The 18,058-nt window shown below is 45.8% G+C and overlaps 1 protein-coding gene across 1 annotated transcript; it reads left to right on the top strand.

Annotated features, from left to right (window-relative positions):
* Positions 1–11,434: 11,434 nt before the first annotated feature.
* Positions 11,435–17,783, top strand: ZSCAN12 (zinc finger and SCAN domain containing 12). Its single transcript, XM_021697189.1, has 3 exons — positions 11,435–11,964; positions 14,748–14,895; positions 16,444–17,783. Exons 1-3 carry the CDS (start codon positions 11,548–11,550, stop codon positions 17,709–17,711), a joined length of 1,833 nt encoding a protein of 610 aa, XP_021552864.1. The 5' UTR covers positions 11,435–11,547; the 3' UTR covers positions 17,712–17,783.
* Positions 17,784–18,058: the final 275 nt, after the last annotated feature.

The following is an 18,058-nucleotide window of genomic DNA, read 5'->3' as shown; positions in this document are numbered from 1 at the left end:
TGCCTACCTTTCCTTGATCTTTTGTTCCACCTTTAACCTGTTCCTCTAAGCACATCATTTTAACCTTGTGATTCTTCCTTCACTTCTTTGCACTAAAACTGTTGAAAATCCTGCTCCTATTGAATGGTTCAGGTTCTCCATTCTAACTCAATACTACCAACTTCCGTGACCCTGACCTCTTACCCAAAGGCGGGAAAACATTCTTCTACATTGAAGCCAATGGAAGATGATTCAAAAGCCACGTGCAATAGAGAAAATTTTAAACGTGCATTTTTAAAAAATTAGTATAGGAAACAAAATTTACAATTTTTATGTATGCCCAAATATAATCATACTGAACATACCAACTGCCACTACTCTTAAATTTCATATTACGTTCTGGACTCATTTCCAAGAGTTACATGTAATGCATACATATAGCTGATACAGGTTTCATTGTATGGCTATCAAATTACCTTTTTTTTTTACCTTTATTCAGGTCTTTATTCAAAATCAGCTGTCCAAAATGATTCAACCTTTATGGAACAAACAAATTTCAAGCTTATGCAGCAGGCTTCTTGTCTTCCGTGGTGGGTTTCTTTCCTACAGGCTTCTTCTCAGCTGCTGGCTTCTGGGTATCTGTGGCCTTTTTTCCCACCAAAGGTTTCTTCTGCTTCTGAACACAAGTAGCTTTCTTTCCTTTCTTCCATTCCATGGGCTTCTTGCCTGGAACCACCTTCTCATCTGATTTGGCTTCTAAGGCTGCTGCCGCCTTACCCATCCGGAGCTTGTGATTCTTGGCCTGGTGAAGAATGGTCTTCTAGCACATGATCTTTGCATACAGGTTTAGCTTCAACGTGATTCTCAGGTTTTTCAGTGGATTCCCAACTTTAAGTTTCTTTCTTTCTTTCTTTTTTTTTTTAAGATTTGTTTGAGAGACAGACAGAGAGTGGGGGTGGGGGGTGGATGGGCAGAGGGAGAGAATCTTCAAGCAGACTCCCCGCCGAGCGCAGAGCCCAACACAGGGCTTCATCCCAGGACCCTGAGATCATGCCCTGAGCCCAGATCAAGAGTCGGCTGCTTAACCGACTGAGCCACCCAGGCGCCCCAGGCTTTAAATTTCTTAAGACCTCAACTAACTTTATCTTCAATCAACAAAGGAAGTTCAGGAAGTCCCTCAGTGCGATGATCTGTAGACATGGCCAGCATTGGAAAGGCTCATGCAGCCAGGGCAGAGCAGAGGGAATATCGCTTCTGTGTTGTTTTGGTTGGTGCAAATGTGCAGTCCCCATGACACATATTTGCAAAAGCACCCTGGCCACAACGGCAAGTCCCATCATCTTGTACCCTGGGAATTTGAGCCACGGCTTGGCCAGTACCCCAAGACTCAGCACTGGTTTGATGACCTGCTAATTCACTGACAGCATAGAGTCATCTGTTGTTTTTGCACAAGTTGGTGTGAACAGAGTTCACAATATCAGGTCGAATGGGAGCCTTGAATACAGTAAGCAAAGTCACATTTTTGCCAGATGACTCCCCCTTTTCAGAGTACGTGGATATCAGTGGACGAGCACACACCATGGGGGTGGAGAGGAGAGGGCCATGCTTCTCTCAACCTGGCGGTTCCTACAGAAAAAGCTATCTTTTAACTAGGAGGGTTTGTAAGTTGCTTTTTTCTTTTTTCTTTTTTTTACATACTACCAACTGAAAGCCACAAACTTATCTTTACTTTTTATTCTGAAAAAGTACAAATCTATATTAAAGAACTGTATAATGAATCTCCATGAACCTGCCACCCAGTTTCAACATTATCAAATCACGACTATCTTGTCTCATTTATAACTCCTCATTTCCATGTTATTTTTTTCATATAATTTTGAAGTATATCTCAGATATAATCTTTCAAATGTAAATATTTCAATATGTAGCTCAAAAGATGAATTCTTAGAGGCATGACTAGAAGACAGGAATTTCTTTAATGTAACCATAATAGTATTATCACACCTAAAAAAATTGTACCAAATTTCCAGTTGTCTCAAAGATGTTATGAATTTTTAAATTTCTTTTGTTTTAGCTTGTTTGAATTGGGATCCCAAGAAGAAAACACATTTTGATCCATTGATATATTTCTTAAGTTTCTCTTAATATATAGATCCCTCTTCCTTTTTATCTCCCCACTTGCAATTAACTAAAAACATCAGGCTGGGGGGGCGCCTGGGTGGCTCAGATGGTTGAGCATCTGCCTTTGGCTCAGGTCGTGATCTCCAGGTCCTGGGATAGAGCCCCGTTGGGCTCCCAGCTTGGCAAGGAGTCTGCTTCTCCCTCTCCCTCTGCTGCTCCCCCTGCTTGTGCTCTTTCTGTCTCTCTCTCTCAAGTGAATAAATTAAAAATCTTCAAAACAAAACAAGGGGTGCCTGGATGGCTCAGTCGTTAAGCGTCTGCCTTTGGCTCAGGTCATGATCCCGGGGTCCTGGGATCAAGCCCCGCATCGGGCTCCCTGCTCGGTGGGAAGCCTGCTTCTCCCTCTCCCTCTCCCCCTGTTTGTTGTGTTCCCTCTCTTGCTGTATCTCTCTCTGCCAAATAAATAAATAAAATCTTAAAAAAAAAACCAAAACAAAACATCAGGTTGGGGGCACCCAGCTGGCTCAGTCAGAGGAGCCTGCGACTCGATCTCAGGGTCATGAGTTCGAGCCACACCTTTTGGGTAGAGATTACTTAAAATAAATAATTAAAAAAAAAACTAAACACACCAGGCTGTTTCTCAGATAGAGTCCCATAGTGAGGACTTTGCCATCTGCATCTGGTTCTGTAGTATAATGTCTTCTCTTGTCCTCTCCATTTTCTATAATTTGCAGTAAACTGGGGGCTTGATCAAAATCAAGTTTAAGGTTTGGGAACAAGGTAAGTTTAACTTGGCAAGGTGGTGTGTTCTATCAGGAGTTTACAACATCTGGTTGTCTCTTTTTTTGTGATGTTAGCAGCTCTCGATCCTCAGTACCTACATCCATGAATCCATTAGCGGTTCCAGAATGTCGGTATTCTTATTCTGTCGTCCTTCATTTAACAAAGCTAGAATATTTATATAAAGAGATACTTCCCCTGTCTTGCTACTTGGTTACCCAGTGGTTCTTATAGGAGAAGCAAGGTAATTGATTAACTCCCTCCCCACTACCTTTTTTTTTTTAAAGATTTTATTTATTTGACAGAGCACACAAGCGGGGTGGAGGGGCTGAGGGAAAGGGAGGAGCAGACTCCCCACTGAGCAGAGAGCCCAATGTGGGACTCGATCCCAGGACCCTGGGATCATGACCTGAGCTGAAGGCAGAGGCTTAACTGACTGAGCCACCCAGGTTGCCCTCCTACTACCTATTTTTAAAAATCGGTTTCAAAATGATGAATTCATTTTGCTGTCATTCTCTAAAACGGTGGCCAGTTGTTATTATTAATAATAGTATCATTTAGAACTCGTGGATTTAAACCTATTTCATATTTTTCAGTCTATTGTACTTAACTATCCCTTATTGAAGCTCTTTGGGCAGTAGGAGCCTGTTGAGTTTGACTCCTCTATTTATGACATGAGTCTAGGCATTTTAATAGCTTTCTTGCTGTCTGGTATAACAAGAGGTACAGACTCATCTTCTGATTCCTTCCCACTCCTGGGATCAGTCATTTTTCCAAGGCCCCTTGATTCTGTTTAGTGGGAAACGGTATTTGAAGACCAAAAATAAGGTACTAGGAGTGTTCACGGCTTTATTGGACATTGTTCCTAGGCCTTGTCAGTGCTCAAAGCTAGGAAAAATTTAAGATAAGCTATGTATTGTGAATTCATATTGATAGTTCCAATTCAAATTCAGTATTTCAGGGTCTTAATCTGTCTTTCCTCTGTATCTCCTTTTGGAGAATTCTCAAAGACACCAGGAATAATAGAGTACCAAATACTCATTTGCTTTATCCCACAATATATACACAATAGCCTCAATAAAAATATTAGCACCACCATCAACAAGTATGATTATTATAAACAGCTTCATGGTTGTGCCTGTGTTTTCCCATTCTTTTTGTCCTTAAGTTATATAGATCTTTGGGATTAGAAATAATTCCTCTTGTGTGTGCTTATGCTACCAACAGGTACACATTTATAGTTCTTTTTTTTTCTTTTAAGGTTTATTTATTTATTTGACAGAGAGAGACACAGCGAGAGAGGGAACACAAGCAGGGGGAGTGGGAGAGGGAGAAGCAGGCTTCCCGCCGAGCAGGGAGCCCGACGCAGGGCTCGATCCCAGGACCCCGGGATCATGACCTGAGCCGAAGGCAGACGCCTAACAACTGAGCCACCCAGGTGCCCCAACAGGTACACATTTAAATTCAGTTTGTTTCATTACTTGTTCAAGTTTAGGGAGTGATTTTTTATTTTATTTTATATTTAAAATATTTTTTAAGATTATATAAAGTTTTACATATGAAATCTATAAAATATTTTCAAGGAAGTTCTCTTCCTGTTCCATCCTTCTGTTCCCTCTCTTCCCCATAGATAATCCTTTCTTGCTCTTTACTTTTGTGGTTTATCCTTTTATTATTTATTTATCATAAGCACATGTATACATACATACCCCTTGCTTTTAAAAATAACACAGTATAGGGTGCCTGGGTGGCTCAGTTGGTTGGGCGACTGCCTTCGGCTCGGGTCATGATCCTGGAGTCCCTGGATCGAGTCCCGCATCGGGCTCCCTGCTCAGCGGGGAGTCTGCTTCTCTCTCTGAACCTCCCTCCTCTCATGCTCTCTATCTCATTCTCTCTCTCAAATAAATAAATTAAATAAATAACAGTATAATTTAAGTCATAAACTCAGTACACACCTATGTTACATAAGACATTTTGTTTTCTTTCCTTTAGCATGTACTTTTTTTTTTTAAGATTTTATTTATTTATTTGAGAGAGAGCAGATTGAGAGAGCACAAGCAGGGGGAGGGGAAGAGGGAGCGGCAGAGGGAGAGGCAGAAGCAGGCTCCCCGACGACATGGGGCTCGATCCCAGGACCCTGAGATCTTGACCTGAGCTGAAGGCAGACGCTGAACCAATTGAGCTACCCAGGTGCCCCTACCATGTACTTTTAATGAGTGCTTGTTCAATGAGCAAGTAATTGAGTAAGGTGTGTGTGAGTGGGTGAGTCATGCTGAAATGTTCAGTCCCCTCTTTCAGATGATTTGGTTGAAATGGAGAAGATGCTTCCAAAGTAGAAGTCTGAAGAAATAACATGCCAACAGGGACCCATTGTCAGATTAGATGGAGGTATTCCTCAGTGCTTTCATTACATAAGTCCGGAAATATCAGGGAAGACTAGAAAGATACCCATGATGGCGTAAGTGTGATGAATGTGGAATGAGTTTCACTCAGAGCTCCATCCTTATTCAGCATCCGAGCTACACACTGAGGAGAAACTCTATGAATGTGATGAGTGTGGAAGAGCTTTTGTCAAGAGTGCAGGCTGCACTGAAGATAAGACAGTTCACACTGAATTTGACTCACAGATGTGGAGGATATGGGACAATATGCAAACACTGGATTAGTTCATCACAGAGAAGCCATCTTGGAGAGAGACCCTGTAATAGAAGTGACAAGTATGGTAAAGCCTTGGAGAGCAGTCAGCTCTTAACCAGCACCAAAGACTTCACACCAGCGAGAAGTGTTACCATCTGAACAAGTGTGGAAGAGCTAATAGTCGGAACACAGAGCTTTTCCACTGTGTCAGAATCTGTGTTGGAGAAAAACTCTTTTAGTGTAATTGTAGTAAAAATTTTCCTGGACATTTCATTCCTTACTCAGTATCAGAAAAGTCACTTAAGAGAGAATGTGGGAAGTTGATAAATATGGATGGAAAGGCTATGAACAGTAGCATCTCATCTAACACTAAAAACTTTTAAGTGTCCAGCATCTGAGACTGGCAAGGCAGAATCTCTCTCCATACCAGACCTGGTCTTTGATGGGAACTGGCCCTTCAGAATGTCCCTCAAAACCTGGTCAGATTCAACAGAGCAAGCCAGTTACTTTTTCCTTAACAGCCTCATCAAACAAGCTACATTATTTTAGTGATTCAAAGTGCTGCCTATGGTCCACCACTTCAGATTTCCAGATGTTTTATTAGTTGTTCCTAAATACAGTTCTTACAAAAGCTTGGACTGTTGTTTAATTTTTTTTTTAGTGAAAACTTAAGTTGTGTATAAAATACAAGTAGGAATATTACTAGATGGTTAATGTATTTTAAATGTTGCTGCAGTGATTTGTCAAGTCAAAAAAACTTGTTCAGCATCTTTTTAGTGACAACATGGTGGATCCTTGGGCCTTCCGTTCCTATCTAAGTTATGATGTGTGACACATAGGCCCCAGCCAAGACCCCAAACAAGAAAGATGCATCTTTTTTTTTTTAAATAGAGGTGTATTAATTTGCATTAGGAAAACAGATCCAAGTTAGTCTTCAGGGGAGAATAAGCAAACTCAAATGCCCAGGGGAGGACGCCTGGGTGGCTCAGTCGGTTAAGCGACTGCCTTCGGCTCATGATCCTGGAGTCCCGGGATCGAGTCCCGCGTCGGGCTCCCTGCTCGGCGGGGAGTCTGCTTCTCCCTCTGACCCTCCCCCCTCTCATGTGCTCTCTCTCTCATTCTCTCTCTGTCAAATAATAAATAAAATCTTTATTAAAAAAATAAAGTTTCATTGGGCGCCTGGGTGGCTCAGTCGGTTAAGCGACTGCCTTCGGCTCAGGTCATGATCCTGGAGTCCCGGGATCGAGACCCGCATCGGGCTCCCTGCTCGGCGGGGAGTCTGCTTCTCCCTCTGACCCTCCCCCCTCTCATGTGCTCTCTCTCATTCTCTCTGTCTCAAATAAATAAATAAAATCTTTAAAAAAAAAAAAAACAAATGCCCAGGGGATAGGCAGGTAATATAAATAAATGAAGCCATCCTAGAGTCAAAAACAAGTTAAAACTAAAACCATTATTTTATTTACATTGCATTAAGTTCAGGGAAATTGACAAGATTCTCTTTATTGATTTTGAGTTCTGCAGGAGAAAGGTGATCAGGTTAATTGTTCATTGCAACCACCGTAAACATAATGATCTTTTCATACTTTTTTTTTTTTTTCAAAGATTTTATTTATTTATTTGAGAGAGAATGAGAGACAGAGAGCATGAGAGGGAGGAGGGTCAGAGGGAGAAGCAGACTCCCCGCCGAGCAGGGAGCCCGATGCGGGACTCGATCCCGGGACTCCAGGATCATGACCTGAGCCAAAGGCAGTCGCTTAACCAACTGAACCACCCAGGCGTCCTCTTTTCATACTTTTAAGTATAGTACAGTTGACCCTGAACAACATGGGGGTTGGGGCACTGACCCCCTTCACAGTAAAAAATCTGAGTATAACTTAACACTGATAGCCTACTGTTGACCAGAGACTTACTGATAATATAAACAGTTGATTAACACATATTCTGTATGTTATATGCATCATATACTGTATATAAAGAAAAAAATTTTTATGATTTTTTTTTTTTAAGGATTTTATTTATTTATTTGACAGAGAGAGACACAGCGAGAGAGGGAACACAAGCGGGGGAGTGGGAGAGGGAGAAGCAGGCTCCCCGCAGAGCAGGGAGCCCGATGCAGGACTCGATCCCAGGACCCCGGGATCATGACCTGAGCTGAAGGCAGTCGCTTAACCAACTGAGCCACCCAGGCGCCCTGATTTTTTTTTTTTTTTTTTTAAGTAATATCTACCCCTAATGTTGGGCTGGAACTCAACGACCCCAAGATCAAGAGTCATATGCTCCACTGAATGAGCCAGCCAGGGGCCCCAAGAAAATGTAAAGAAAATCATAAGAAAATACATTTACAGGGGGCCCCTGGATGGCTCATTCGGTTAACCGTCAGACTCTTGATTTCAGCCCAGGTCATGATCTCAGGGTCATGGGATTGAGCCCTGGGAAGGGCTGTGCTCAGTGTGGAGTCCGCTTGTCCCTCTCTCTCTGCTCCTCCCCCACTCGCTCGCTCCCTCCCTCTCTCTCAAGTAAATAAAATCTTTAAAAAAAAAAAAAAGGGAGGGGCACCTGGGTGGCTCAGTCAGTTAAGCATCTGCCTTCAGCTCAGGTCATGATCCCAGGGTCCTGGGATCGAGCCCCGCATCGGGCTCCCTGCTCAGTGGGAAGCCTGCTTCTCCCTCTCCCACTCCCCCTGCTTGTGTTCCTTCTCTCGCTGTGTCTCTGTCAAGTAAATAAAATCTTAAAAAAAAAAAAAAGGGAAATACATTTATGGTACTGTACTGTATGGGAAAAAGTCCATGTATAAGTGACTTGCATAATTCAAGCCCTTTGTTGTTCAAGAAGCCAATGTATTCAGTAGTTCATCAGTTAGATACAAATTTTTGTTTAAAAAAAAAAAAAACTGGTTGTGGACCTGGGGAACTCAGAAACATTAGGCATTTTACCTTTTAAATAACATTTTGTAGAACTATTTGTCAAAGTATTTGAGTTGCTCAGAGCCAAACCCCTGGGACTCTTTTTTTTTTTTTTAAAGATTTTATTTTTATTTATTTGAGAGAGAGAGAATGAGAGAGAGCACATGAGAGGGGGGAGGGCCAGAGGGAGAAGCAGACTCCCTGCCGAGCAGGGAGCCCGATGCGGGACTCGATCCAGGGACTCCAGGATCATGACCTGAGCCGAAGGCAGTAGCCCAACCAACTGAGCCACCCAGGCGCCCCCCTGGGACTCTTTGTTGAGGTTCCCCCTCCTCCAACTTTCCTTAAAGCTCTCATTGCCTTGGAATTGGTTCTATAAAAAGCCTTTGTCTCCTCTCCATCTTTGGTGGGGGGCTGAGGGGCAGTCTGGCTGAGACACTCATGGCCTGGCAAGGTGGCCACCACAGAATTTCGTTGCTAACCCGCCAGTTTCTTGTCCTTTTGGGGAGGTCAAGGCCAGGCCCCCACTTGGCTTGAAGGGACATTTTCAGAATTTTCTTCCTGTCACTGGGTTGTCGCTGCCTCTCATAGTTCCCTAATAAAGTCAACTTAAAAAAAAGATGTAGCATGTCCTCAGTACCTTTTTCTGGTTCGAAGTCAAGAAATCAATTACAAATTTAAAATTCCTTGTAGACTCTACCATCTAATCTAAGGAAATTTAATATCCTCAGGGAATAGTGTAACCAAGCTGTTATAGTAACATATACTGATGCATAAAAAGTTACCCGAAAACAATGGCTTAGAATAAACATCCATCCCATGATGTTTTGGGCCAGGAATTTGGGGAAGGCTCAGCTGGAAGGTTTTTCCATTTCATGTGGCATCTTCTAGTGACACTTGGTGGTATTCATCTGGCAGCTGGGTTTGCCTGGAAAATCCAAGACAGCTGCACTGCCATGCCCAGTGCCTTGGGGCAAGGACAGCTAGAAGGGTGGGCTCAGGGCCTCCTTATGTGATCTTTCCAGCAGGGCAGTCAGCCTGTTCCTGTGATGGCTCAGGACTCCAAGAGCAATTGTTCAAAAAAACAAAAAGTGAAAGCTGCTGCTAAAGGCTCAGGCTGGGAAACTCAAATAGCATCACTTTTGCTGTATTTTATCAAAGCAGTTATCAAACCCACTTAGACTCAAAGGGAAATGACCTAGACCTCCACCTCCTAAGGGAAAAATGCTGAAAAATTTATAGCCATCTTTAATTTTCCAAAACACCCTTGTCCACCCAGATTTAAAGCCTGGGAGATAAATAATAATAAAATTTTTTGGATTCTCTTTTCTTAAATTATTGTTCAACTTTTTTCTCCTTTCTTGCCTCCTTTACAACTTACCTAAATACACCCAACATGATTATGAGCTAATCAAGTTGTATATATAGGTTTATTTTTTATACACAAAGTAACAGTGATCTTCGGAATTACAGTTTCACCATGTCTTTCTTGAGTCCTGGATCTCAAAGTCTGTTTTTTTTCCTCTTTCGATTTTAGAAGTACTTAGAAGGATTATCAAAATACCACAAGAAACATTTCTCTTTTTTAAATGTTGGAATTACCTGGCTTATAAAATGGCCAAATGTTATCAATGAGTTTTCTGGAGATCCATTTTTACCTTTGGTGTCTGTTCCGCATCCCTACATCCCTGAGTTTCCCCCGTGTAGACCAGGGGGAGAGCTGTTCCTGGGCCTGCCCTGTGTCTTGCGCGCTCCGTGCTCGGATGCTCTTTTCTGTGGCTGCACCGCACCCGTGACCGAGGCGGACTGCTTCGCCTGGGCCCCTTATTCCGGTGCTGGCCGACTCCTTCAGGGTCAGCCTTCTGCAGGAAGCCGCGCGTCCTAGGGCCGACATTACCCGAAGACATTACAGAAAGGAAAACTACAGGCCAGTACTTCCCACGAGCAGAGATGCAAAACCCCCAGCAAAACCCTGGCAAGTTGACTCTAGTATAAAGAGAATGACAGGACAAAGTGGCACCTACTGCACGTGTGCCAGGCCTCGCCCACCGTGGGGCCGAGGTCGCGGGGGCAGCGACAGGGGCAGGAGCCGGGGACTGAGAGTTAACGACACCTGCAGCACGCCCGTCTAACTTCCGCGCCCTCTCCCTGCGGCTGCGGCGGAAGTGCGCGCGCGCCCACCGTCTAACTCTCGCGACCTCGCGGGCCGCGCGGGAACTGCCCGGCGAGCGCCCGCCCCCTCCCTGCGGCTGCGGCGGAAGTGCGCGCGCGCCCACCGTCTAACTCTCGCGACCTCGCGGGGCCGCGCGGGAACTGCCCGGAGAGCGCCCGCCCCCTCCCTGCGGCTGCGGCGGAAGTGCGCGCGCGCGTCGTCTAACTCTCGCGACCTCGCGGGGCCGCGCGGGAACTGCCCGGAGAGCGCCCGCCCCCTCCCTGCGGCTGCGGAGGAAGTGCGCGCGCGCCGACGCCGCTCGCTTCCGGCCTTGGTGGGGCGCTGCCGGTGGTTCGGACTTCGGACCGCCTGGAGGCCGCGCGTTTCGTACCCCGGGAGTGACCCATGTGCTGGCCGGCGCGGGCCGCGGGTGAGCGAGCGTGCGGCCCTGTCCCGCCCTCGGAGAGTCGTGAAACGCGGTGTGGCTTGCGCGGGGGAAGGAGCGGAGACAGGCCCGAGGGGCTGGAGTCCTGCGTTCCTGGCGGCAGGGTTTCCGCCGGACGTCCGGCCGTTACAGGAGAAAGGCGACTGAGCGAGGGTGTCTCGACGTTTTATTACTATTTATTTGCTCTAAATGTTGGTTGTATTCCCTTTGATTGCCCTTCGTTCTAGGACCCAGTGCAGGTGTTTCCTACCAGGCCGTTGTAAAACCCTCAGACCACTTCGCAGCTTTTACTTAATCTTTCTCTTTAGATTAGTCTGTTCTTAAGTCTTTTGTAATCGGAGTATTTCCCTGAGTATCGTAAATTAACCTGGAGGTGGCTTGCAAAGCACAGAAGTAAATTATTAGAATTTGCAAATTTTGCCTATGGTGTAGCTCGTGTGAAAAGTGACGGCTTCTCCCTCAGGTCCACCCAGGGAGGACTTAACAGGGAGTCTTGCTTGCAGCACCGGTAAAGCTTCTGCACAGCTGTGATGGCGTCTGCTTGGGCTCTCCCGGCCCACGAGGACCAGGATGAGCTTTTGGAAGTAAAGATCGAGGAGGAGGAGAGGGAGGAGTATAAAGACACCACCAGACAGGATCAGAACCTGCAAAAGAACAACACCCGCAGCAGGGAGGTCTTCCGACAGTACTTCAGGCAGTTCTGCTATCAGGAGACGTCTGGGCCCCGCGAGGCGCTGAGCCGGCTCCGGGAGCTCTGCCGTCAGTGGCTGCGGCCCGAGACGCACAGCAAGGAGCAGATCGTGGAGCTGCTGGTGCTGGAGCAGTTCCTGACCATCCTGCCCGAGGAGCTGCAGACCTGGGTGCGGGAGCGGCACCCGGAGAGCGGGGAGGAGGCGGTGACTGTGCTGGAGGATCTGGAGAGGGAGCTGGATGAGCCTGGAGACCAGGTGAGAAAAAGAGATCTGCTTAATGGTTGAGAAAAGGTGAATTAGGGATTTCTAGGCCAGAGCGAAGTACAACTTGGTTTCACAAAGTGTGTTTTTGACACTTTGGTGCATCAGGCCCTAGCCTCATGGAAAGTTGGTTAATGTAGTTCTAACTTATTTATGGCTTCTCTGCGGAAGGATCATGTATTTCTGTACTAGGTCTACAGAGTTCTATTTGATGAAATGCTCAAAAACATTAGAAAGAGATTTCTAAGAGCAAACGTTTGAGAGGTCATGGTAACGGGGTGGTCAGCAGTCTCTTGAAAGGGACATTGCTTCTGTTGCACAACAGTGTATCCCATCCCCTGCCCTGCCTCCATTAAAGGATTAAATGAAGGAGAAATCAAAGTCACCACCTTGGAGGAGTGGGAGGTAGGAGCAGAGTGGAAGGTTAGGAGGGAGGGGCCGGGCAGGGTTGGGAGTTACTGGGAGTAGGAGAAAGCGTTAGGTTGGACAGGTGAGGTGTGAGTAGAGGGGTTGAAAACAGAGTCCAGGGCCTTGAATATCACCTCTGGAATTTACATTTTATTCTGTAGGACACAAGCGTCTCATGTTTTCTCTTTGAGTCTAAATGAGCTTCTCTAACCCCAGGATGTAACCAAAGTATGTAGGATCTTGTTCTGTTTTGTTTCAACACTGATAAAAGACAGTGGTTCTCAACCAGTGGCAATTTTGTGCCCTAGAGGCATCTGGCAATGTCTTGGGACATTTTGGGTTGTCGTTTGGGGGAGGTGCTACTGGCATCTAGTGGCTAACGGGCAGGGACGTTACTTAGTATCCTACAGTGTATAGGACAGCCGCATACAAGAAAGGATTATCTGACCCAACTTGTCAGTAGAGTCAAGGCTGGGAGGTCTTGCTAGGAAGAGTATTAAACAGGGAAATAATAAAACAAGAAGTGCAGCTCAGCACTGGGGCGCCAACACTGGAAGGGAGGAGCCTGTGGCAGAAAGATGTGAGTTTGAGAGAGTTGTGACGGTGAGACTACAGAGGATGAAGCATGTCGTAGGTAAGTATTAATTGGAAACGATGACAGATCAGTGGATGAAAAAGGAAGGATGAAGGGAAATCTCTGTACAGAGCAGTCACTTCTAGGCTGAGCACTGGGGACTTCCAGCTTGAGAGACTAGCGTGATTCAGGTGCTCCTAACAGAGTTCAAGGGTGTAGGGGAAGGTGGATTGGGGAAAAGTTCATTTGTTCAGGAGACATTTACTGAATGGAGTTTTGTACCAGGCACCATTCTAGGCACTGGAAACGGAGCCGTGAACAAAGCACAGACGTTGTTGCTGTCTCATAGATAGATTCTAGTCTGAGAGGAGGCAGACAGTAAACTGGGGGTGCTGAGTCACCGGAGAGTTTTGAACAGAGAAGAGGTTTGACCTGACCTAAATTTTAAAAATAATCACTCCAGCCGCTCTGTTGGAAGAGTTGTGCACGGGGGCTGGTGGTGGGGGTGCGGGAGGCCGGGGGATCAAAGATAGAAGCAGGGAGACAGGTTCAGCACCAATCCAGGCAACAGGTGCTGGCGGCTTGGACTAGGGCAGTAGCTGTGGAAGTGGTGAGATGCGATTGGATCCTGCCTGTTTTGGAGGTAGCACTTGACAGGATTTGTTTTTCTGTAGGATGTGGGATAGGAGAGAAAGTGAGCTCAGGATTCGGCTAAGGTTTTTGTTCTGAACATCATGACTTGTGGATTCGTCATTCATGGAGATGGTAAAGGCTGGGAGAGAGGAAGGTTTGGAGTCAGGACAGGGATCAAGGGTTACTAGGTATTTGGATGTGTTGATTTTGAGATTCCTATTAGAATCCATCTGGAAAAGTTGAGCAGGCAACTGGGTGTAACAAGCTGGGATTCAGTGGAGGGATCTGTGCTAGAAATGAGAATAGAGGCAGTGTGTGGTGATTTCTTATTTACAGAATGTAGCCACTGAAGGGGATTGGGGAGCAGTTTGAGGGCCTGGTGTAGCCCTGCCCTCTGTGAGGTGCTTTGTGTGCACGGTGGCGTGTAGTCCAAGTAACCAGCCCCTGCTCACAGAGCTCCTGAACTAAGACACAGACTAAGGAATGAGAGTGGTCCCAGATTCCTGCGTGTCACACCCTGCTGGGGAAACCTGTTATTTTTAAATACAAGGGGAATGATTCTGTGCAGGCATGGGAGCTACAGAGTGGCTTAAACTGCTAAATAAATGAGTTTGTTGCAGGAGCAGGGGCCAGGGGTGCAGTGAGGGAAGGGATGGGGTTGAAGGCGAGAGTGGAGATATGCACCTTGAATGAGAAAAGGCCTCTTCCTCTAAGGGGAAGGGAAAAAGTGTGTCTGGGGGGGAGTGATGAAATGAAGGGTGGGTGGTTTCTCATGTGACCATGACCTTGGACAAGGAGAAAATAAGGTCACCTCCTGGAAGGAAGTGGGGTGGGGGCCTGGGAAGGGCAGTCTGTAGGGAACAGCTTCTGGAGCCTACGTGGAAGAGATTCCGCTCCCTCCTCCTCCCCCTGTCGCTCCTTTGTGTCCTCCTGCCTTTCTCCAAGCATGAATGAAGCGATGGCAGTACAACCAGCATTGTTTAGCTGAGAAGAACAGGAGGAAGGAAGGTTTCTCAGGGGCGGTGCCATGAGGAGGGTTATGGCAGGCTGGGGTCTGGAAGGAAGTTGAGGTGTCAGAGAGCTGGGTGTCACTGCCATGATTCGTATGCTCTTCTTTTCTGTTCACAGACTGAGTGTATGAGCTGTGTCTCGTTTGCCGCAGGTCTCAGTCCACACTGAGGAACAGGACCAGCCCTTGCAGGAGATGGCCCCTCTGAGAACAGAACAGGAGCCCAGCATGTCCCTCCCACCCCTGATGGCACAGCTCAAGTGTGAGTCTCCAGAACCTGAAGCCCAGCTGGAGGAGCAAGGTAAAGAAGACAGACCTGTCTTGGGAGGAAGCAGAGGATGGGCTAGCACAGGACACCAAGCCTCTGCAGTACTCTGTACTGTTTCTTTTCTTTTTTTTTTTTTAAGATTTATTTATTTATTTATTTGAGAGAGCGAGAATGAGAGAGAGTACGTGAGAGGGGGGAGGGTCAGAGGGAGAAGCAGGCTCCCCGCCGAGCAGGGAGCCCGATGCGGGTCTCGATCCCGGGACTCCAGGATCATGACCTGAGCCGAAGGCAGTTGCTTAACCAACTGAGCCACCCAGGCGGCCCTCTGTACTGTTTCTTATCATCAGAGTCAGGAAGTCTCTCGTGCACAGACTGTCAGCCACTTTGGTTTGTCACTCTTCGGTTTATCAGTACAATGGAAAATATATGTATGTGTATGCTTACAAAGAGAGGAAACAACAAAGCAAATGTGGCGGAATGTTAAAAGTTGGTGAATGGATGAAAGACCCCTTATCTTCCTTGTCTCTGTTTTGTCTATATTTATTCTTTCCCATTCAATTTTTAAAAATAGATAAAAATTCATACAGTTCAAAAACAAAAACTTAAAATTATCCAGTGAAAAGTTTTCATTTCACTCTGTTCCCTTGGCTATCTGGCCTCCCAGCCCTGAAATAGGTTGTCACTGTTTTAAGTTCTTGTGTGTCCTTCTTTAGAGATATATGCGTTTTTCATGTTCTAGCAAATACCTTTTCTTCTCTTTATCATAAAGATGGTAAAAGCTTGCAATTTTTTTTTTTAAAGATTTTATTTATTTATTTGACAGAGACACGGCGAGATAGGGAACACAAGCAGGGGGAGCGGGAGAGGGAGAAACAGGCAGGAGGAGAGAGGGAGAAGCAGGGAGCCCGATGTGGAGCTCGATCCCAGGACCCTGAGATCATGACCTGAGCTGAAGGCAGACGCTTAACGACTGAGCCACCCAGGCGCCCCAAAAGCTTGCATTTTTTATTTCTTAGCAGCTTAATAGTAAAATGTATGGATGAACCACACAGTTAACTTATCCATCCCCCAAGTTATCCCCAGTGTTGTACTGTAACAGGTGGTGCTACGGTGAATGTGTGTAATTCTGCAGTATAAATTCCTGTATGTGAAATTACTAGGTTAAAGGTTAAATACATTTGTAATTTTGATAGATGTCAAATTGCCTTCTATAAAGTCTGGGTCAGTTTACACTCCCACTGGCAACATGTGACACCCATTTCATGAACACAGTGTTACATCGTACTGATGGGCAGGATGATGGGTGAAAAGGCTTTCCCACACTCCTTTATTGTGTCTCAGTATTGTTTAAATTTGCTTTTCCCTTATTACAGTCAAATTTTCCTTTGCCCAGTTTCTATTGGATTATTGGTCATTTCCATAACAATTTTTGGAGTGCTTTACGTATTGTGTCTGTCCTGTGGTCTAATGCCATTTCATAGTCCTGCAGAAACTCTAGGTTTTTATGTACTCTAGGTTCTTATGTATTTTTCACTGACAAATCTTATGTTGGAAACTAGTTGACTTGGCAATCCATTGTAGTTTCAGGTGTTGAGACTGGAAACGAGTACAGGAATTTAAAGCAAGAAGTTTCTGAAGAAATGGAACCATATGAGAATATGTCTAGATTTGAAAGTGAAGTGTCCCAGCCCGCTCGGTGCAGAAAAGCTGATGAATCTGAAGCAAAAACAGAAGAATCATCTGGACACTCCAGGAAAGGTGAACAATCAACAGGTGATGAAAAAAGAGTCAGTCTGACTGAACAGCAGAGGGTCTGTCTGGGAGAAAAGCCTCACGAGTGCAAGGAGTGTGGGAAAGCCTTTAGTCAGCACTCGCGTCTTATAGAACATCAGAGGGTCCATACTGGAGACAGGCCCTACAGATGCGAGGAATGTGGAAAAACTTTCCGTGGGAGAACTGTGCTTATTCGGCACAAAATAATACACACTGGAGAGAAACCATATAAATGTAATGAGTGTGGCAAAGCCTTTGGCCGGTGGTCAGCTCTTAACCAACATCAGAGACTTCACACAGGAGAGAAGCACTACCACTGTAACGAGTGCGGCAAAGCCTTTAGCCAGAAAGCAGGCCTCTTTCACCATCTCAAGATCCACACGAGAGACAAACCGTACCACTGTACTCAGTGTAACAAAAGTTTCAGTCGGCGCTCCATACTTACTCAGCATCAAGGAGTTCACACTGGGGCAAAGCCCTATGAGTGCAGCGAGTGTGGAAAAGCCTTTGTTTATAACTCATCCCTTGTTTCCCACCAGGAGATCCACCACAAAGAAAAGTGCCATCAGTGTAAGGAATGTGGGAAATCCTTCAGTCAGAGTGGCCTTGTTCAGCATCAGAGGATCCACATTGGGGAGAAACCTTACAAGTGTGACATATGTGGAAAAGCCTTTATTCAGAGGACGAGTCTTATAGAACATCAGCGAATTCACACTGGGGAGAGACCCTATAAATGTGATAAGTGCGGGAAGGCTTTCACTCAGAGATCCGTCCTCACGGAACATCAGAGAATCCATACTGGAGAGAGGCCCTACAAGTGCGATGAGTGTGGGAATGCCTTCCGTGGAATCACCAGCCTCATTCAGCATCAGAGAATCCACACTGGGGAGAAACCCTACCAATGTGATGAATGTGGCAAAGCCTTCAGACAGAGGTCAGATCTTAGTAAACACCAGAGAATCCATACTAGAGGTGGTCCCTGTAAATGTAAAGAGTGTGGGGAATTGTTCAGGCAGACCTCAGCTCTCATTCAACATCAGACTATCCACAGAGGAGAAAAGCCTGTTTCTCTGTGATGGCTACAGGGAAGCTGTGTCACAGAGTGCGGGCTGGAGAGAAATCCCGGCTTTGAAGTCATTTAGGGAAAATGCCAGTCACTCTTGCTGTAAGGAAACCTCAGCTATTTTATAAAGAATTCCCTGTGTGCTGCCCGTTCTGTCAGGTGCTGTGGAGATCAAGAAGCATAACACCAAATTCCTCTTCTCCGAAGTTTACGGTTTAGTTGGGGATAGCTAAATACCACGTGTGAGGTTAGGTAACACTGCAGGGGGACAGGAGAATTGATGGTGCGAGTCCCGTGTCTTGGAAGTGGCTTGTGGCGCACAGTAAGTGCTGTCCATCCGGGAGGACGGACCACCGACGC

The sequence above is a fragment of the Neomonachus schauinslandi genome, chromosome 8, assembly GCF_002201575.2.
Source record: "Neomonachus schauinslandi chromosome 8, ASM220157v2, whole genome shotgun sequence".
Taxonomy (NCBI): domain Eukaryota; kingdom Metazoa; phylum Chordata; class Mammalia; order Carnivora; family Phocidae; genus Neomonachus; species Neomonachus schauinslandi.
The sequence above is the reverse complement of the archived record's forward strand: the minus strand, read 5'-3'. Positions and strand labels throughout refer to the sequence as shown.